General features: G+C 36.6%; 1 protein-coding gene across 1 annotated transcript; it reads left to right on the top strand.

Moving 5' to 3' along the window:
* The first annotated feature begins 263 nt into the window (after positions 1-263).
* LOC125828756 (uncharacterized) lies at positions 264-18,996 on the top strand. The gene is made up of 8 exons (XM_049508085.1): positions 264-475; positions 552-755; positions 1,805-1,913; positions 2,292-2,362; positions 2,657-2,722; positions 2,810-2,922; positions 6,824-6,923; positions 18,878-18,996. The coding sequence occupies exons 1-8, from the start codon at positions 364-366 to the stop codon at positions 18,970-18,972; spliced, it is 870 nt and encodes a 289-aa protein (XP_049364042.1). The 5' UTR covers positions 264-363; the 3' UTR covers positions 18,973-18,996.
* Positions 18,997-19,384: the final 388 nt, after the last annotated feature.

The following is a 19,384-nucleotide window of genomic DNA, read 5'->3' as shown; positions in this document are numbered from 1 at the left end:
CCAATCAGCTTTGCTCCATAAATAAATGATTATTTTTGTTGTAAATTATCACTAAGAGATATAAATTTATTTTATACTTTTTCTTGTTTAATTACATCTTAGTCCATCTATTTCATATTAAGTGAGTTTTTTTTTTAATTATTATTTAAAATAATTAAATTGTTTAAAGGTTCAAAATAAATATTTTAAATTTTTTCCATATTTGCCTCTTGGGTTTGATATCTTTGTAAAAGATAAATTGCATTTCATCCTTCTTTTTACCCTTTTTCTTCCTTTTTATTTTTTCCTTGCCATTTTCAAACCTCAAAAATCTCCACTCCCGCGTAGAACACGATACGCTTCTCCTTCTTCCTCAAACTAAAAATGGACGACTCAATAGGCAAATTCTGCAAAACCATGGCCGTTTTCTGTAACAATCTCGAAAACAGCTGCAACGCCCTCAAAGAGTCCGTGGATCGTCGCCCCATACCCCTTGGTATAACTTACCTACAGTTTTACCTTTTTTTTTTTTCTTCTTTCAAAATAAATCTGTACAGTCTAGCTTTGTACAGATTCAGCATCGACGACCTTTGTACAAAGCCTAAACCAGAGAGTAATGTCACTAAGCGGTGACCTCAATGTGCTGGAGTCCATGTCTTGTGGAACGGTGTCGTTCGAGGAGCTGCTGGGCCATTGCAATGAAGTTTTCAAGAAGAACCAAACTGATCTTCTGTCCCTTCAGGACCGTCTCCATAATCTTGGCTACATTGCTTCTGGTAAGTAAAATCAATCAATGAATGTTATGGTTGTTATTAATAATTCTGTTACATTCAGGTCTAAATCATTCCATTTCTACTTTGCTTATAAAATTTTTACCCTCAAAAAATAGAGATCTTAAACTAGAGGTTTTGTCAATTTCACACTTACCTGGTTAAAACCGGACCTATTATTTTTTTTTGTTATTCTTTAGTCAAGTCTACATTGATTACGAGTGATTTAGGTCTTTTGAGTGTCACATGACCATTTTGAATATCCTGCTAAGTTTCCCATTAAATGTTCAGAAGATTTTAAAATTGGGATATGCTCATTGGAGCTAGTACTACTCTATTCTAATTATTTTAAATGTTTTATCTTGTAGTTTTCTCTTTCAGAAAACAAATACATTGGTTTTTTTGGTGGAGGTGCTGTATTCCTGTCTACCTTTTTGAATTGGGCACATAGGTGTGCCGAAGTCCGACCTCTTTTGAAATCTTAAAAAAAATATAGAACTGGATCATGTGACAAATAACCATGTTTTAGCATTATATGATTGACAAATATGGTTCCAAGCTCCCACAAGTCCAAGGAAGGAAAAGAAAAGCTCTAAATTCAATCTTTTAGTGAGAAAGGGATTATTACATATTTAAGGGTCAATTTTTGGGTTGTAACCTGTAAATACATGAAATTGCTACAAGATTGACTCTTGAGGTCAATAAATCTGGAAATTCCACAGTATGAACATTTTCATACTCAATTGCCATGTGAGTTAATTTTAGAAATAATTGTATCAAGAATATGTTAGGGAATGTCCATTAGAGCTAGTATTAGGTTTCTATAGTCTGTAGCATTTACTTTATCGATGTGTTGCCTGGTGACGAATCACCAACTCAGGAGTCTTTGAAAGCCTCGATCGTTGTACAATTAAACATGTTAAATTGTCATATTGGGGAACATTAGAAATTCTGGTTATCGTTTAACATTCTGCCTTTCGCTTTGAATGATTAATCATCTCATTTTGTGTTGTAATTACTTATTGACTGGTTTGCTATTTTCCTTGCTCCACAAGTCAATCTTATTGGTGAAGATAGCGAAGGAGAAGAAGAGGACCCTAATGTTTCAGAAGATTTATCTTATGACTGCAGCTTAGACTTCAAGAAAATTGAAGATGATCCTTTGTATCCTTTATGAATGTTTTATCTAATCAAACTCAAATGTTGTACTTGAATCCTTCTAAACTTTTATGCTCTTAGCATAATAACAATAGTGGATATTTTTACTTGGTGAACTTAGTGCAGGTTCATGTTCAACATAGCTTTCCTCTGCCAAGAAAATTAGGTGTTTTGCTTATTTTCATTTTTCCTGAAAAAATGAAGCCAAATAATGTGACGAAGAAAGAGTTGTGGCACCATCAACTTGCATACGATTAGATTTTGAATGATTATTAAGAAGTTGAGGTGTGTGACCTTTCCCCGGACTATGCGTGAACCAGGGATGCTTCGTACACTAGGCTTCCCTTTTAAGGAGATTTTATGTGTGCTACTTAACACTTTTAGGCTGGATGATACTCTGAATTTGCAGAACCTTGGTCTCTCTGATGTTTGCCTAGCTACCATAGCATCTGAAGGTGAGTTTTAAACTCAGGAATCAAATTGCCATATCTTGATGAGATATTAAGAAAAAAATTCGAGGTGTGAATTGACCTGTAGATTTATATTACATGTGTTGTCTTCAACCCCAAGGGGCATCGCAAATATGTATCTGGACATACTAGTAAAAACTATTTCCCCATTTTCTTTCAAACTATGCTTTAGATTTGTGCAGAGGAAGAAAGTTTCTTGATGCCTTTGCTCTAGTTTTTTTTTATGATAATTTATAACTTGAGATATTTCTTTCGTCTCATTTGTATTTTCGTTTGCAGCAAATACTATATATGAGAAAGAGGGATGCTATCTATCCACTGAAAAGAAACAGGATAGTAGTGATGGTACAAAATTCACATTCCGCATCATTAACTTTGTAAAATTAGTATAACATGGTGTCTAAGATGTGTTTCTTGCTTTTCTGAACATAGGGAAAATGAACGAGGAATTGAAGTCATCTGAAGATATTCAGTCACTGATAACTGTGTCTGAAGATGATTATGAAAACCTCCCCAAACATATGAAGAATTTGGCTTCATGGCAGGTGTGGTTTCTGTATTGGTGATCTCATTTTCTTGACAGTCTTATTCTAAGAAAAACAGAGCTTCAGAGTAGAAAATGAGAAGACCAAGGAATATTTTTAGTTTATGAATTTAATTGTATTTAGCCATATTTCCTTTTTAAGATTTTTATTCTTTTCATCCAGTATACAGTGGATTAAGCACTAGGCAGCCCCAAGTATAAATTTTTTATTTTGGTCTTTTAAATTTTTCTTCACTTTAATGAAGCAAGCACTTTTCTTCACGCTTCGATTGAAGTGTGGAGGGGGGTCTTGTCGCTTTTTTCCGCTTTGCACTTCCATAAACACAATGATAAGCAGATTTTGGGAAACAATTGGGTTAGTTGGGCTTATCTTGAATCCAATGGAAGAAGTGGTGGAATCATCTTTTTTATGAAACAAAAGAGCTGTGGAAGGTGAGGTTCTCAACTTTGGGACACAAAGTATTACATGCAAATTCACTTTAGTGACCTAAAACTACACTTGGCATATCATAGGGGTTTATGCCTCAAATTATAAAATTGGTAGGAAATAATTGTGGTGGGAACTTGTTGTCTCCATAAGAGTGTGTACATGACCATGAGTGGTTTGACAACTTTAACATCACAAGACTTGTTAGTGAAATAAGGGGTGGTAGTGAAAATAATAGAGTTATGCGAATAATCTAACTTAATAGTAGGATTAGAACTGGTTGATTTGATGAGAGACAAGACGGAGTTAATGATAGGCTGGAGGTTTGGAGACAAACCATGGAGTCAAAAAGGTTTAGGTTGAGCAGGACTAAGACAAAGTACTTGGAGTGCAAATTCAGTGACGTATCTCACGAGGCGAATTGGGATGTGAGGATTGATACATAAGTCATCTCCAAGAGAGGAAGTTTCTTGTACCATGGGTTAATTATCCAAGGAAATGGGGAGATTAACAACGATGTTACGCATCGTATTAGAGCAGGGTGGATGAAATAAAGCCTCACATCTAGTGTTAAGTGATAGGATTGTGCCACCGAGACTTATGGTAAGTTTTATAAAGTGATTGTTAAACCAACTATGTTATATGGGGCAGAGTGTTTGTTAGTAATGAACTCGCACGTCCAAAAGATGAGAGTAGCGGAAATGATGTTGTTAAGATGGATGTGTAGACACACTAGGAGAGATGGATTGGGAACAAAGATATTTAGGACAAGGTAGAAGTGGCCTCCATGGTGGACATGATGAGGGAGGCGAGGCTGAGATAGTTCAGGCATGTGAAGAGGAGATGCCTAGATGCGCAGTGAGGAGGTGTGAGAGGTTAGCTATTGTGGATCTAAGGAGAGGTAAAGGTCAACTGAAGAAGTATTGGAGAGAGGTGATTAGATAGGATATGACACACCTACAACTTACCAAGGACATAACCCTAGATAAGAGAATATAGAAGTCCAGGATTAGGTGTAGAAGGTTAGTAGGTAGTTGATCCTTGTCTTGTTTTCATTATCAGTATTATTAGTATTATTACTGCCCTACTATCTCTTTGATTATATTTTTACTTGTTGTTTCCTTTGTTTTGGTTATCGTATTGTTTGTTGTTGCTACGGTTCTTTCTTCCATCATTTTCTACATGACTTCTTCACTACTGTATCTCCTCTTTTTATTGATTCTGATATGTTTTACTTGAGCCGAGGTTTATTGGAAACAACCTCTCTACCTTCGCAAGGTAGGAGTAAGGCTGCATACACCACCCTCCCAAGACCCCAATTGTGGCATTACACTCTATATGTTATTGTTGTTGGAACTGGTTGATCTTCATTTGGTGGTGTAGTTTGTACATGGTATAGGGAGAACAAACATGTAGCTGCATCGAGACTTGATAGATTTCTTGTTTCAACTAAATGGGATGTGGAGTTCAATAACATCACACAATCCCTGCTACTTAGAACTGTCTGATCATATCCCAATTTTGTTACAATGTGGGGAATGGGGTGAGCAGGAAGGCCTATTTCAAATTCCTGAACCAGTAGCTTGAGACGAAGGGCTTTGGGTAGAAAGTCAAGGCGGTAGGAGGCTGGCTGGATTATATACTGGCAATGAAGTTAAAAACTGTTTAAGGCTAAACAGGAGGAATGTAATTCTAATAATCATGAAATCCAAGAGAAGAAAAAGAAAGACATGTTAGATCAAGTATTACAAATTGACAAGATTCAGGAGCAAAGGAACCTTAATGATGATGAACTCTTTACCAAAGCTATTTTGGAGATGAAGTTTGAGGAAAAGAATATCTTAGAGGCAAAGATCTAGAGTTTTATGTTTAAAGCAAAGGAGACAAGAATACAAAAGATTTTCAAAGAATGACAAATGCGCGTAGAAGGTTAGTAATCTAGACAAGCTGCTAGTTAATGTAGAAGAGATCACTGATCTAGAGGGTATTAAATTTTTTTTTGAGTTCTATCCGAAGCTTTGTGATGAAATAGAGGTATGGAGGCCTTACTTTACTTACTCCCTCCATTTCAATTTGTTTGTCTTACTTTCCTTCTTTGGGAATCTCAAATTGGCTACCACCAACCCAAAAACTCTTGCGAGGTCCAAAAGTGAGACTCCTCCTTAGTTCCTGTCCCCGAAACATTTGGAACTGTTCCAGGACACATTGATACTGAAGACTCCTCCTTTGTTGTTGTTGTTATTCTTATTCTTATGTGAATGATAGGAAAATATTATTACTTATGGATGTAAAATATAAATTTATTTTGTTTTAATTTTTTTTTAAGTATAAAAACCTTAAATTAATCAACTTTTTATCATGTTAACAACTTAAAGGGTATTTCAGACATTTTGATTAAAAAAAAGTGTTTACCAGCACTTATTTGCCAAACACATCAACAACTTTGTTTTCAACTGCAGCACTTTTATCCAAGCACATAACTACTTATTTTTAAAATAAGTTCCAGCACTTTTAAAAGTTACTTTTTTTAAGTCAATCCAAACGGGCTCTAACTCAGAATAGCTTAAAGAGGAGGAAATAATATGACTTTCAGCTACTTATGTTATGCAGATGCAGAAATAATAGTCATCTATTTTGTATTGTGGATTTACTAGCCACGTGGCAATTATTTCTTAACATGATTCGCCTTAGATGGACTATGCCTAAGTCCACTGTTGAGCTTTTGATGTGTTGGCACAATCAGGGTAGCAATGTAAGATAGAAGAACTAGTAAAATATGATTCCAGCTTGTATTTGGTGGATAGTCCTGAAAGAAAAAAAAATGTTAGGTGCCTTAAGATAGGTGAAACTCGATTCAGAAGATAAAAAGCTGAATTGTATACTATTTATCACTTTTGGTGTAAATAATTTTTTGAAACTAGAATCCTTGTATGAAGAACAAGGATAGGTTTTTGTACGTTTTTCAGGAATTTGGTACCAGCACTGCTTTCGTGTTGAAGATTAATATAACTGTTACTTTTCTAAAAAAATAAAAATAATGGGCCAGAATGTTACATGTTGAGTTAAATCTTAGATACTTAATTGATACTAATGTCACCAATTGGTTGCCATTAGATTTTCTTGTAGTATTGTATTCTTAGCTATTAGAGTGTTTTTGGGACACTTAACTATATCTGAACTTCAACATAATCTGTGATGTTCCATTTGGAGTAATGCCGTTCCAGTTTCTAGACATTCAGAAAGAAAATTCTACTTTCAGAAGTTATCCTACTGCTGTAATCCTTGTAGAAGATGATAAATTCTTATTTCTAAGTTGTTGTGCTTGTTTTTCACCTTGAACAGCGAAAATGTTTTCTTGACTGCTGTAATGCTTTTCTTCCTCTTGTTTCCTTTTTCCGTTTTATCGTTCTTGTTCCCTTGTATTCATATTATATGGCTTCCGCTCATACACTAAAGTTCTGAAATACTTTTATAGGAGTTAGTTGTTGCTGTTGAGAAGATGAACTCATTCCTTGACACGAAAAGGACCAGGCCATACTCCTTCCAGCAAGCTGAAATTGTGGAATTAGGATTAGGTATGTGTTTTTCACTTTGTTCCCTTTTCATTTTGTATTTGTGTATATGTTAATTGTAGACATGGAAGTGCAGTTGTCATTAGATGAAGATCTCCATTCTAGTGCATTAGTTAATTGCTCTACATAATTTTAGTGTTTCCAGAAACTAACACTAAAATTATGTAGAGCAATTAACTAATATACTAGAATGGAGATGATTTCTATCAGACTTACGAAGGTAGTGGACGAGACTATTCCTACTTCGCAGAATGCTCTTATGGAGTAGACAGATTTTGGATGTAGCATTGGTGGCAAACGACGTGGTGGTTCAAGGAGAAAGTAAGGAGTGCCAAGTGTGTTGTGCATTTGATCTTGGAAAGGCCTACAATCATATGAATTGGAGGTTCCTAGAATCTATTATGCTACAAATGGGATTTGGCAAGAAGTAGAGGACATGGATTTAAGTTTGCCTAAATTTTGAATTGTAGAGTTAGGGCCCTTTCGACTACCTATCTTGGAGTACCATTAGGTGCATCGAACAAAAATCAAATGGTGTAGAATCTGGTTCTTCAGAAGGTTTACAAGAGTCTAGCAAGATGGCAGAAAATATGTCCAAGGGTGGGAAGGAAGTGCTTATTTAGATCACTCTCGAGCATTCCCACTTACTACATGTCCTTGTTTCTTGCTACAATATCGTTCACTGAAAAGCTGGAACAGATGTAGAGAAATTTCTTATGGGATGCGGTGGATGGGGCAAGGAAGCTCCACTTGGTGCTGTTGGAGACTATCACATCTCCTAAAAAATGAGGTCTTGGAGTTAAAGATTTAAAGGTTTTTTAATAAAGCTTTACTGAGCAAAGGGCTTTGGAGATTCAGGGTGGAGGTACAAGCGTTGTGTGTGTGTGTGGGGAGGGGTGATAATTGGTAAATATGGGATTATGGAAGGAGGGTGGAGCACTAGAAGTATCACTTTGCCTTTCGGTTGTGGTTTGTGGAGCAATATCTTGAAGGGGTAGGATGTTTTTTGGGATAACATCTCATTCAAGGTCGCAACAAGAGGAGAGTAAAGTTTAGGGCCATAAATGGTGTGGGGACTTAGTTTTAAGGGTGAATTTTAGAGTTTGTACAAAATATCTTTTCAAAGAGACTTGACAATTAAAGAAATTAGGGGGAATCGAATTCCACTATTGGGAAGTGGCTCATATTTAAGATCCAAACCTTAGGATTTCATTACTTTGTTAGTTTCATGATGATTATTCAAGATGTACGTGGATTTTCTTAGTGAAATATTGTTTTGAGTTTTGACAACTGAGGAAGTTATGGGCACCATTGGGTGTAGTGTCTGGAAAACCATAAGAAGACTGTGGCCCAAGTTCAACAATAACATCTCAATCACTGTGGGTAATGGTTTAAAAGCTGACTTTTGCAATGAGGTGTGGATTGGGGAAGATAGTCTTAGAAACTCTTTGTCACACCTATATACCTTAAGTCTTTAGAGGAATGCCAAGGTATCCCAAGTTTGGAGCCAACAAGGTTGGGACCTCTTGTTTAGAAGAGCATTTAATGACTGGGAAATTGGAGAAGTTGCCAATTTATTGGAAGTTCTTAACTCACATCCAGCTCTATCTGTGAGACATTGACAAACCTAGATGGAAACTACACAACATGGGGGTGTTCACAGTGAAATCATGTTATTGGAATCTTAACACACTACATACAGCTAGACAAATGGCCTTGGAAGCTAGTTTCAAAGACCAAATGCCCTCCAAAGGTGGCATGTTTTACTTGGTTGGTTGTAGAAAGGCATGCCTAACTCATGAAGCCTTACAGAAAAGGGGCTGGCAGATTTGCTCAAGATGTGTCATGTGTGAGCAAGAAGAAGAAATCAATGATCATCTATTCCTTCACTGTAAAGCAGCTTTGATCCTATGGAACATGTCTTTTTGTTTTTTAGGAGTATAGTGGGTGATGCCTAACACGGCAACTCCTAAGTAGTTGGAAAGGTATTGGCAACAGAGGAAGAAAAGAATTTTGGTGGAGAACTATCCCAGCATGCATATGGTGGACTCTTTGGAAAGAAAGGAACTCAAGATGCTTTGATGGACAAAAAACTAACTTACAGAAAATTAGAATGAATTGTATAAGCCTTGCGAAATGGTCTGATGGACCCTTATACTTGTATGCATTTGTATTTTGAACCTTTCAACTTAGAACTTTGTCAATTGAACCCTCTAACTCAATAAAATTTAACATTTTAAATCTCTTTGACCGTTGACCAGGCTTATGTAGCAACTTGATTAATAAGTTGGAACAAATACGTGATTCCACGCGCAAAAGGAGTGTAGACACAAGAATTTAGACTAAAAATAATTTAAAGAAAAAAGAAAAATAGAATAAAAAGAAGAAAAAAAAATTAAAAATAAATATATCATTCTCTCTCCTTTCCCCCCACCCATCCCATTTCTTTTCCTCTTCTACCATTACTTCAGTTTCCCTGTTCTTCCCCACCCAGACCCCCATTTCTCTCTTTCTCCCCTTCCCCGCTCCTTTCCAATTTCTTTTTCTCTTTTTTTTTTTCGTTTTCTCTTTTCCCCAAATTAAAAACGAAATTGTGTAAAAAAGCTGAACATAATAAACAAAGGAAAATTCAAAAAATTGGTGTGATACACATAGTTGTTGGAAGAAATACGTCTAATAAGTATCCTGACCTCTTTTGCTATCAAATTTGTTCTTGATTTGTCATTCTCTTCATTTTTCTAGGGTAAAGTGATAAGATCTGGTAGTTTTGAATGGTGAAAAGTAATTGTTGAATATCTTTATGAAATTAGATGAAGTGTATTGTGTAGAATTATGCACAGATATTAAAATATATTAAGGTATTATAATGGTAATTCATTGGTATCAATGGAAGAAGGGGTTTTAGAAGTTGCTCAAGTAACAATGAAGGGAGTAATGGAGTGAAAACAGAAGAAAAAAATATTTTTTAAAAAAAAATTAAATAATAAATGATGTGTCATGTAAAATCTGATGTGGATGATGATGTGTCATTTTCAATGGGCGTTTGAAGTTCACACAAAGTCAAAGGAATTTAAAATGTTGAGTTTTATTGAGTTAAAGGGTTTAGTTGACAAAGAACAAAGTTAAAAGGTCCAGAATACAAACTAATACAAGTATAAGGGTCCATCAGACCATTTCGCTTATAAGCCTTTTGTTTTTTTGGTGTAAACAAAATCTGATAGGGGAGATAGTAGAATTAGTTGATTTTATAGGAAACTTGTAAAGAATGCCCTATGTGGGATGTAAGTTTCCGATTCATCATTTTTTGGATGATGAATCTTTTGGTGTGAATACAAGGTTACCCTTTTCTCAAACAAATATTGCTTTGAGTTTGTAAAGATATGACACCTAGGCCTAACTCAACCCCAAAAGTTAGCTCATGAGGGGAGGTTTGTCCAAGTCCATATAATGAGACTAAATTCTCATTCCTCTACCGATGTGGGACTTCTTAACACTCCCAGACCTCAACTGGAGTATGAACACTTCTAAATGGGGGCCCAACATCAGTGAACAACAAATTGAGATGGACCTGACTTTGATACCATGATGAAGTGTGTGACCATCTCATCTAAAAAGATATGGTACCTGGGCCTAACTCAACCCCAAAAGCTAGCTAATGAGGGGAGGTTTGTTCAAGTCCATATAAGGAGACCAAATTTCCATCCCTCTACCGATGTGGGACTTCTTAACAAAGTTGTTTTCTAATCTCGAGTTTTTGTGGTGAAATATGAAATCATTTTGGTGTTTCTATTTGTACTTTTCACAGTGATAATGCCTTAGAACACTAATCCTCCCAGTTTCTGCAGCTTATGGCTTCTCAAAGAATCATTCATTCGGCATCTTGTTCATATATACTTCTCAATAGAATGGTGTAGCGAAGAGGAAGAATAGACACCTCATTGAGGCTACTTACACTCTTCTCATTCAATTTAATGTCCCACTGTGTTTTTAGGGTGTTGTGATTCTCTCATCTCACCATTTAATTAATTGAATACCTTTATCTTCCATTCAAAGTTAGATTCCACATTTAGTTTTGTTTCCTTAGTCACCTTTATACTCCCCCTCCCCGCGTTTTTGGGAGCACATGTTTTGTTCATAACTTAGCCCTCAGAAGAATAAACTAGCTACTCATGCTCTGAAGTTACATCCCAGCCATAATGCAACAACTTCTAATTTATTATCATCACCCATGTCTAATATTAGGCCGAATGATTCACATGTTGCACCTATTGTGGACTTGTCTCATTTTAGTTAACGAATTGCACTTCAATAAGGTATATGGTCCACTTGTAATACCAAACCTCATTAACATTTTTAAGTTATTATCATCCATCATCACCCTATTTATGCTTTTGTCATTTTTGTCTTTTATTTCCATGTTTTGATGACGACAAACTATGATTGATGAGATATTTGGTTTACATGCAAGTAGTATCTCGGAGCTTGCGTCATTTCCTTCAAGGAAGTCTATGTTGGTTGTTGTTGGGCTTATGTTGTCAGCCAGTCTGGACAACTGGATTGATAGGCATAAGGCTCTTTTTGCTACAAAAGGGTATTCTCAAATATTTAGCCTACATTGCCGTTGTTCAATTAGGTCTTGGGCATAACTCATACCCCAGAAGCTAGCTCAAAGGAAGGATGATTATCCAAGCATTGAAGGAGTCCACCCATATCATTAATCACCATTGTAGGACATTTGTAATTCTTTAACACCCCACCTCACGCTTAGTGTTTAGCATCTGGTGCGTGGACAATTTTTAATTTCAAGGGCCTAACATTAGCTGAGATGGGTTATGCTCTGATACTATGTAAAATTAGGTCCTAGGCCTAGCTCAATCCTAAAAGCTAGCTAATGAGGGGAGGATTGCCCAAGTCCATTCCCTAACCAATGTGAGACTTTTACTAAGGGGTGTGCAAAAATCGAACCGATCGATAGACTGAACTGAAAAATTTGCTATTGGGTTCACATTTTTTAATGGTTTTATAAAATATAAATATCGGGTTATCAGCTCGGTTTTGATTTTTTAATATTGGGTTATTGGATAAATCGATAACCCATTAAGACTGTAGTAAATTATTACTTTACCTATACATAAATATTATATATTAACCTCAATACCTTCCTAGTTACTGCATTTATCCTTTAGCCTTTAATTCATACTTCACATTGATTTTGAGTTCACAACTTCACATTATACAAAACGTCAAAACCTTAATTAAGAACCATATTTCTCTTAATTTTTCTTTGTGTTATACTTGTATAGTTCTTTTCATGTTAGTTATCATTGTTTCTATTTTATGAGTATTTGTAAAGTTACATTATTGTCTTGTCGCATCAAATTGTTGTCGAAGTCATATATTTGTTTTATAAGCATTTTCTTATTGGTTAAGCCAAAAACTGAACTATAAGAACCAAAATCGATAAAATATATTGTATTAGTTTGGTTATTAGTTTAGCGTAATTAAGAACCAAAAATTGATAAATTGAACCAATAATACATAAAACCGAATTGAACTGGCCGATGCACAACCCTACTTTTACCCACTCTAACACCCCCTTCACGCCAGGCCCAATTGGAGCGTAGACCGGGAGCCCAAACAAGGATGGACCTAGCTTTGATACCATGTTAAGATATGACACCTAAGTCTAACTCAACCCCAAAAGCTAGCTTATGATTGGAGGATTGCCCAAGTCCCATATAAGCAGACCACCAGTCTATTCCCTAACCAATGTGAGACTTTTACCTACTCTAATAGTATTAGAGCAGGTCCATCCCAGTTTTGGCTCCCTATCCACACTCCAGTGGGCCTAGGCGTGAGGGGGGGGGGGGTGTTAGATTGGGTAAAAGTCCCACATTGGTTGGGGAATGGACTGATGGTCTGCTTATATGAACTTGGGTAATCCTTTCCTCATGAGCTAGCTTTTAGGGTTGAGTTATGCCTAGGTGCGATATCTTTACAACACTAATACATTCTCTCATGACTAAAATTGCATATATCCATCTTATCCTATCCATGGTTGTTCGTCATTGGCCTCTTCATGAGTTGGACCTTAAGAATATTTTTCTCAATGGGAACCTTCTGGATGTAATTTATACAATGTTATCAAAGGCGGAAATCGTAAAAAGATCTAAGGTCTGTTATGGCTTTAAATGCAAATAAAGCATGGGCTTTAATGAAGAAAAGCTTAAATGAAAGAAAATATAAATATGTATGTGTAGTCCAAGACTAACAATTATAAGCTTGAATAGTAAATATATAGACAAAGAAATTGAAACAAAGTTATGATAAAGTGAAATATAAATTGTTTAATAATGCCTCTTTAGGATTACTCTTATTGTCAAGGGGAAAAAAAGTCTTAGATCCTTAATGACGACATTAAAGCGTCCTCTAAGTGAGGTGAAACACTCAACATGTTTTGTGCCTAGCTTCAGGCTTAAACGTGCTTTAAGCGCATCTTTGACAACATTTGGGTTTGTTCGAAAAAACCACTTGTTTTGTTTTGCTCGGGGAGGGGGGGTCTAGTGGTCTGATATGTCAATTGCATAAGTCACTCTATGGTTTTACGCAGTCTCCTTGAGTCTGGCTTGGTAAATTCAACATTTTTATTCTGGAGTTTGGAATGACTTATAGTGAAGCTGATCACAATGTTTTATCAACATTCTGCTCTTAATCTATATATTTATTTGGTGATTTATGTTGATGAGATCCTTAATACCGGCAAAGATTAGGATGATATCACTAATTTGAAGCAACATCTCTTTCAACACTTCTAGACTATGATTAAAGTATTTTTTGAGGTATTGAGGTCGCTCAATCCAGATCAAGAATTGTTATTTCACAACATAAGTATGCTTAGACATTCTTGAGGAGATATGAATGATGGGGTGTAGACCCATTGATACTCTTATGGATCTGAATGCTAAACTCCTGCTAGGACAAGGGGAGCCCTTAGTGAGCCTGTGTGCAGTGGTGAGACCTGGCATTTCTTTTGTTGTGATTGTTGTAAGTCAGTTTATGGATTCTCCATGTCTATCCACATTTTACGATATATAGAATCAGCCTCACGCAAATGATGACACTTCGATGATCATAGCCATGAGCGGATCGTTGAATATATAGATGTTGACTAGGAAGGACCACCATCTGATAGACATTGTACATTTGAATATTATATCTTAGTAGGAGGTAATTTGGTGCCTTGGAAGAGCAAGAAACAAATGGGTAACTCATTTTTAGTAGGAGGTAAATTTGAGGCGTTGGGGTTGGGGTTGAGGGTGGGGTGGGGTGGGGGGGTTGAGGAGGGTGAAGAGTGAGGTAGAAGATTTTGCTTTTGAAGCTTTTAAAATGATTCCTATAATAATATGGGTAAATATGAATACCCATATTATCCATTGGGTAACTTGTTTTTACCCATTTAAAATATGAGTCGAGTCAAGTATTCTACCCATTTTAATTTAACTTGTTTTCAATCAACTCATATTTGACTCGACCCGCTCGTTTGCCACTCATACATTGTAGGTTGGCCTCGATGGACATATTGATCGCCTAAAACTCAACTAATGGCCAAGAGTTATATACAAATTTTTGGTCTTGACTATGGTGACACCTTCTCTCATGTGGCCAAGATTGCTTTAGTCTGTCTCTTTTTATTCATGGTTGTTATTCGTCATTGGCCTCTCTACTCGTTGGATATCAAAAACCCTTTCTTCATGGAGATCTCGAAGATGAGGTACATCTGGTTATGTTGCTCATGGGGAGTCTAGTGACATGGTGTGCAGACTATGACGAGCACTCTGTGGCCTAAAACAGTCTCCTCAAGCATGGTTTGGGAAGTTTAGCATGGTAATTCAGGAGTTTGGCATGGTACGAAGTGAAACTTATCATTTTGTATTCTATTGTCACTCTGCTTCAGGTTTGTGCATGTATTTGGTAGTTTACATTGATGACATAGTTATCACAGATAATGATAATGAGGAATAAACCAAATTGAAACATCACCTTTTCCAGCACTTTTAGACCAAGGATCTTAGTCGGTTGAGATAATTCTTGTGCATTGAGGTTGCTCAATCCAAATAAGGAATTGTCATTTCACAAAGGAAGTATGCACTTGATATTCTTGAAGAGACAGATGACAGGTTGTAGGCCTATTGAGTCTTCAATGGATTCACATGCTAAGCTCTTGCCAAGTCAGAGGGAGCCTCTTAGAGATCCAGAAAGATCTAGAAGGCTGGTAGGAAAGTTGAATTATCTCACAAGTCACAATGACTCGACCTGATATTAACGTGTCGTAAGTCAGTTCTTGAATTCTTCTTGTGACTGTCACTGGAATGCAGTTATTCGTACTCTTCGATACATAAATCTTCTCCAAGGAAAGAACTACTTTATGAATACTGAGGACATGAGAAAATTGTTGGATATTCTGATGTAGACTGGGCAAGGTCACCCTCTGACAGATGATACACTTCTGGATATTGTGTTCCAGCTAGTGGAAAATTTGGTGTCTTGGAAAAGTAAAAAGCAAAATGTGGTTGCTAGATTTAGCATAGAAGCAAAATATTGGGATTATGTGTGAACTCATATGGATCAAGCAACTATTGCAGGAGTTGAATTTTGGAGATACTAAAGACTGGAACTTGTGTGTGATAATGAAGCTGCTCTTAACATTGCATCAAATCCAATATTTCACGAGAGGAATAAACACATCGAAATTGATTGTTATTTCGTTAGAGAAAATGTATTCTCAGGAGACATCGTCACAAGGTTCGTGCGGTCAAGTGATCAGTTTGTAGACATTTTCACCAAGCCCCTAGCCGGTCCCAGAACAAGTTATACATGTAACAAGCTTAGTACATATAATATCTATGCACTAGCTTGAGGGGGAGTGTTAGAATCATTTGAACGTTCTATAGCATATGTGTAAATTTAATTTACTCCTATTTTAATTAGGTATTGATTTATATTGATTTCCTTTCCTTTTTAGGACATGTAAACTTACCTATTTAAACCGCAGTAGCTTGTTGGAATAATCAAGCCGAATTCTCTCTCAAACTCTTGTCTTGTCACAACATCTTAACAATATCTTAACAGTATCGTTATGTAACACATCTTAATAATATCCTCCCGTGCCTTTATTTCTCACAAATCCGTTTCTGGAGAAGGATTTGGCTTGGGATTATCTTTTGGCATTTCTGGTGTTTAATGGCTTGCCTAGAACTCTAAGATTGGGATTTCAGCATGTTCATGATATGTCATGAACTGTGTTCTGCTTGGGATGTGATTACTGTGAGTGAGAACTCTTGAATTTGGAATCAATGGCACCACAAAAGAGATCGAGCTGGCAGTAAGAGTGGAATAATGTCTTACTGTGAGTGACTCCATGGTACAGCTTGATCCTTCTTTGCAGGGGGACTCCTAAGTGATTGAAAGTTAGTGGTTATGATCACTCAATCACAAAGTGATCTTCACAATAAAGTTGTCAATATGCTTTTAATGTATGGTAGTGGGACAAGCTCCTTTAAATTTCTTTATCATATGTGAGATCAAGATGTGAATTTGTGGCATTTGATGATAAATGGTTATGCATTGAACGGATTGGGAGTCAATGGTTTGGATTTGTATGTTCAGATGAGGGAGCTGCATTTGAATCCACACAAGGAAATCTTTCTTGAAGATCTTGGGTTTGTGCCTTTCATGAAACTGCACAGCTATTTGAGCTCGAGTGGTCGGGCTATCTATTTGTTTCTTTGTGTTGGGACTAGAGCTATCTTCAAGAACCTGACCAAACAGTCTCTGCATATCCATTAACTGGCAATTCAATACAAGAAATATCTTTGAGCATGCCCTTATTGATGCTGGTTTGCACGTTGCAGAAGTTAGCAGTCTATGAGAGTTTTACAGGGGATTCAAACCAACTTTTCTGTTTGCTGCTGAAACTAATGCTGAGCAAAGGGAAAAAAACATGACCATCAAGTTCAGAGTTTATTCTCTCAACAGTTTTCGTCCTCTCTTATTGATCCAAGTTCAGCTCCTCTGAATTGCAAGGCTCTTATGGTGTTAATTAAGGCACACAAGAAGAAGACCGAACCAACAAATCTCATGGTTTCAAGTGTGTAATGCTTGCAAAGAGATGGAAGTGTTTGATTCAGAAATGTCTGTCCATGAATTTGCGCTAAAGGTCATGTTAAAGGGTAACATACCTATTGAAAATGCACTAGTTGGAATGTATAGAAAAGTTAGAAACGTGAGCGATTGTGAGAGCACATTTCATGACCCAGAGAGCAATAAGATCACTTGGAATGTAGCAACTGGTAGTGCATGTGGAACAATTAAAATATACATATATGAAGAAAAAGTGAGAATTTGAACAGGGAAGATTGGAGCTCAGAGCTCATTCCAACTTGAACCAAAGGATAACTGGAACCATGCATTTCCTTCAAATATGCTCGAGGCTACTGGAATTGACATGGCTTTGTCAGAAATACCAGATTTAGAAGTTATACCAGGAGTTCAAATTGGTTTTATTGGTGATAAGTTCATTGTGAAGCCAACAATTCAGGAAATGGAGAACTTACAGTTGGATTTGTTATTTGCAGAGATCAGAATGCAACATTAATGGTCGATTTTCTTCTCTAGGACAAGTTGGTTGAAGCTACAGATGTAGGGCAGAATGCTGTGCGGGTATTTGCAAGTAGGTGGAAACTTTAGTGCATAAATGCGGAAGGACAAAATGCTCGATGCCTCAAGCTATCTCCAAATTTGAGCAACACCGTTAAGTTGATAAGCGGCCAACTCCGCCTTTTCCACCGGCGTCACTCCCATGATCATCAACACCTTGTAAACCTCATCAATGAACTCTTGGGGATCTTCCTCAACCTTAGAACCATGAAACTCCGGGGGATTCATCCTAGTGAAGTCCCTCACTTTAGATGCCGCCGTACCCACATTTGGGTTCATGGGAACCGCAACCTCCCTATTGGCTTGGGCCGTCACGGCTTGAGCCAACACTTGAAAAGCAGCCCTAAACTCCGCATTAGCCAGAAAAGTTGCCGGCGAGGAGTTAGTGGAAGTGCTGCAAATTGAAAACAAGATTCCAAGAAGAAAGGCCCAATTATTATTGGAAGAAAGTATTAAAAGCATGTTGTCAGAGGGATTATATCAGTAAAATGCAAGGTTTTGGGTTTACCGGAACGATTTGTAGTTTGTAGAGAATGGTGCCAGCATTAAATAAAAGAAGACACAAGAATCAATTAGGAAATACTCTTGTTTACAGCTTGCAAGATTGATTCAAAGACACAACTGCTATATTTGGTGACTTTTCACAATTTCCACTTGATTCTGGCAATGTTAGGTCTTTCACTTTCACACTATCACACCCTTGAGGGCAAGGGTTGTTTAAGGGAGGGATCTGAATCCAATATGATGTAAATTTCTAGCATGTAACTGACTCACGTGAATAGCCATTTGGTACCAAGTAGTTAAGCTCATTCTAGCAAAATTACTTATGTCTTAGCTTAGCAGTGCATTTTAGCTTCTCTAATAAGTTGTTTTCCTTTCATGGTAATCATCATTTTGCAGAAGTAAGATAGCCATAGTGTAGCTTAGCTCTTAAACTTTGTTTTCCCTTCCCAGCAGTATTTTTCTTACCTTCAGTGAGCCCATTCACATACTTAATCCCAATGCAATTATCTCTATTAGATATAAATGGATTTGTTATTACAATGCTGTAATATTGAGCTGGCTTGTACGTCCGTAAAAGTATGTGTGCTATTTTTAACTGATGTTTACAACACTTAAATATTTATTCACAAGGAAATGGAAAGAACCAATAATTGTGCCCCCTCCAGTTAAATGAGTTTATTTGTTTTTTCTTTAGAGTTTTAACTAGCCATAGAGTAACTGGTTGTTTATTGATGCAGGGCATAAAGCTAGATCCTATCTGCTGCTGCTCATAAGACTGAGTCGAGTAATAGTGGAGACAAGTGGTGGTTTGATTTGTTATAGAATCTTATAGTGTAGAATGAGTGCAGAGATAAAATACTATTGATATTAACGTGTTAGCAATATTTAGCTAAAGTGTGTGCTTTTAATGGTTGAGCTTCAAGCACAAAAATGAATGTTGGTATTACGTTGTTAAAAATTCTCCTTTATTTTTTTAACTATATTGCACGGGTAGTGTGCATGCACATTGATATTTTATCAAGTACTTACTATGTCTTACCAGCTCATACATTAGGTAAGTGAAAATAAGATTTGACTGGTTACAGGTAATTACATGATTTGATTGATTTTCTGGCTAAGCAATTGCTTTGTTGAATGTTAAATTGACTACATTTGAAGGAATACAATCACACTGTCTACTAGAAATGTACTTAAAGAACTTTACGCGGGGGGTGGGGGTGGGGGGGATGAACATTTTAAATTGG

Source organism: Solanum verrucosum, unplaced genomic scaffold (assembly GCF_900185275.1).
Source record: "Solanum verrucosum unplaced genomic scaffold, falcon-dt-bn FXZP01000242.1, whole genome shotgun sequence".
Classification (NCBI taxonomy): domain Eukaryota; kingdom Viridiplantae; phylum Streptophyta; class Magnoliopsida; order Solanales; family Solanaceae; genus Solanum; species Solanum verrucosum.
Note: the sequence above shows the minus strand (reverse complement) of the source record. Positions and strands in the feature narration are given on the sequence as shown.

Excerpts from the sequence above, each read along its gene's own strand:
- LOC125828756 (XM_049508085.1), top strand. The coding sequence starts at position 364 with ATGGACGACTCAATAGGCAAATTCTGCAAAACCATGGCCGTTTTCTGT. Across the intron at positions 2,723-2,809 it reads GAAACAGGATAGTAGTGATG|GGAAAATGAACGAGGAATTG; the intron begins GTACAAAATTCA and ends TTCTGAACATAG. Across the intron at positions 6,924-18,877 it reads AATTGTGGAATTAGGATTAG|GGCATAAAGCTAGATCCTAT; the intron begins GTATGTGTTTTT and ends TTATTGATGCAG.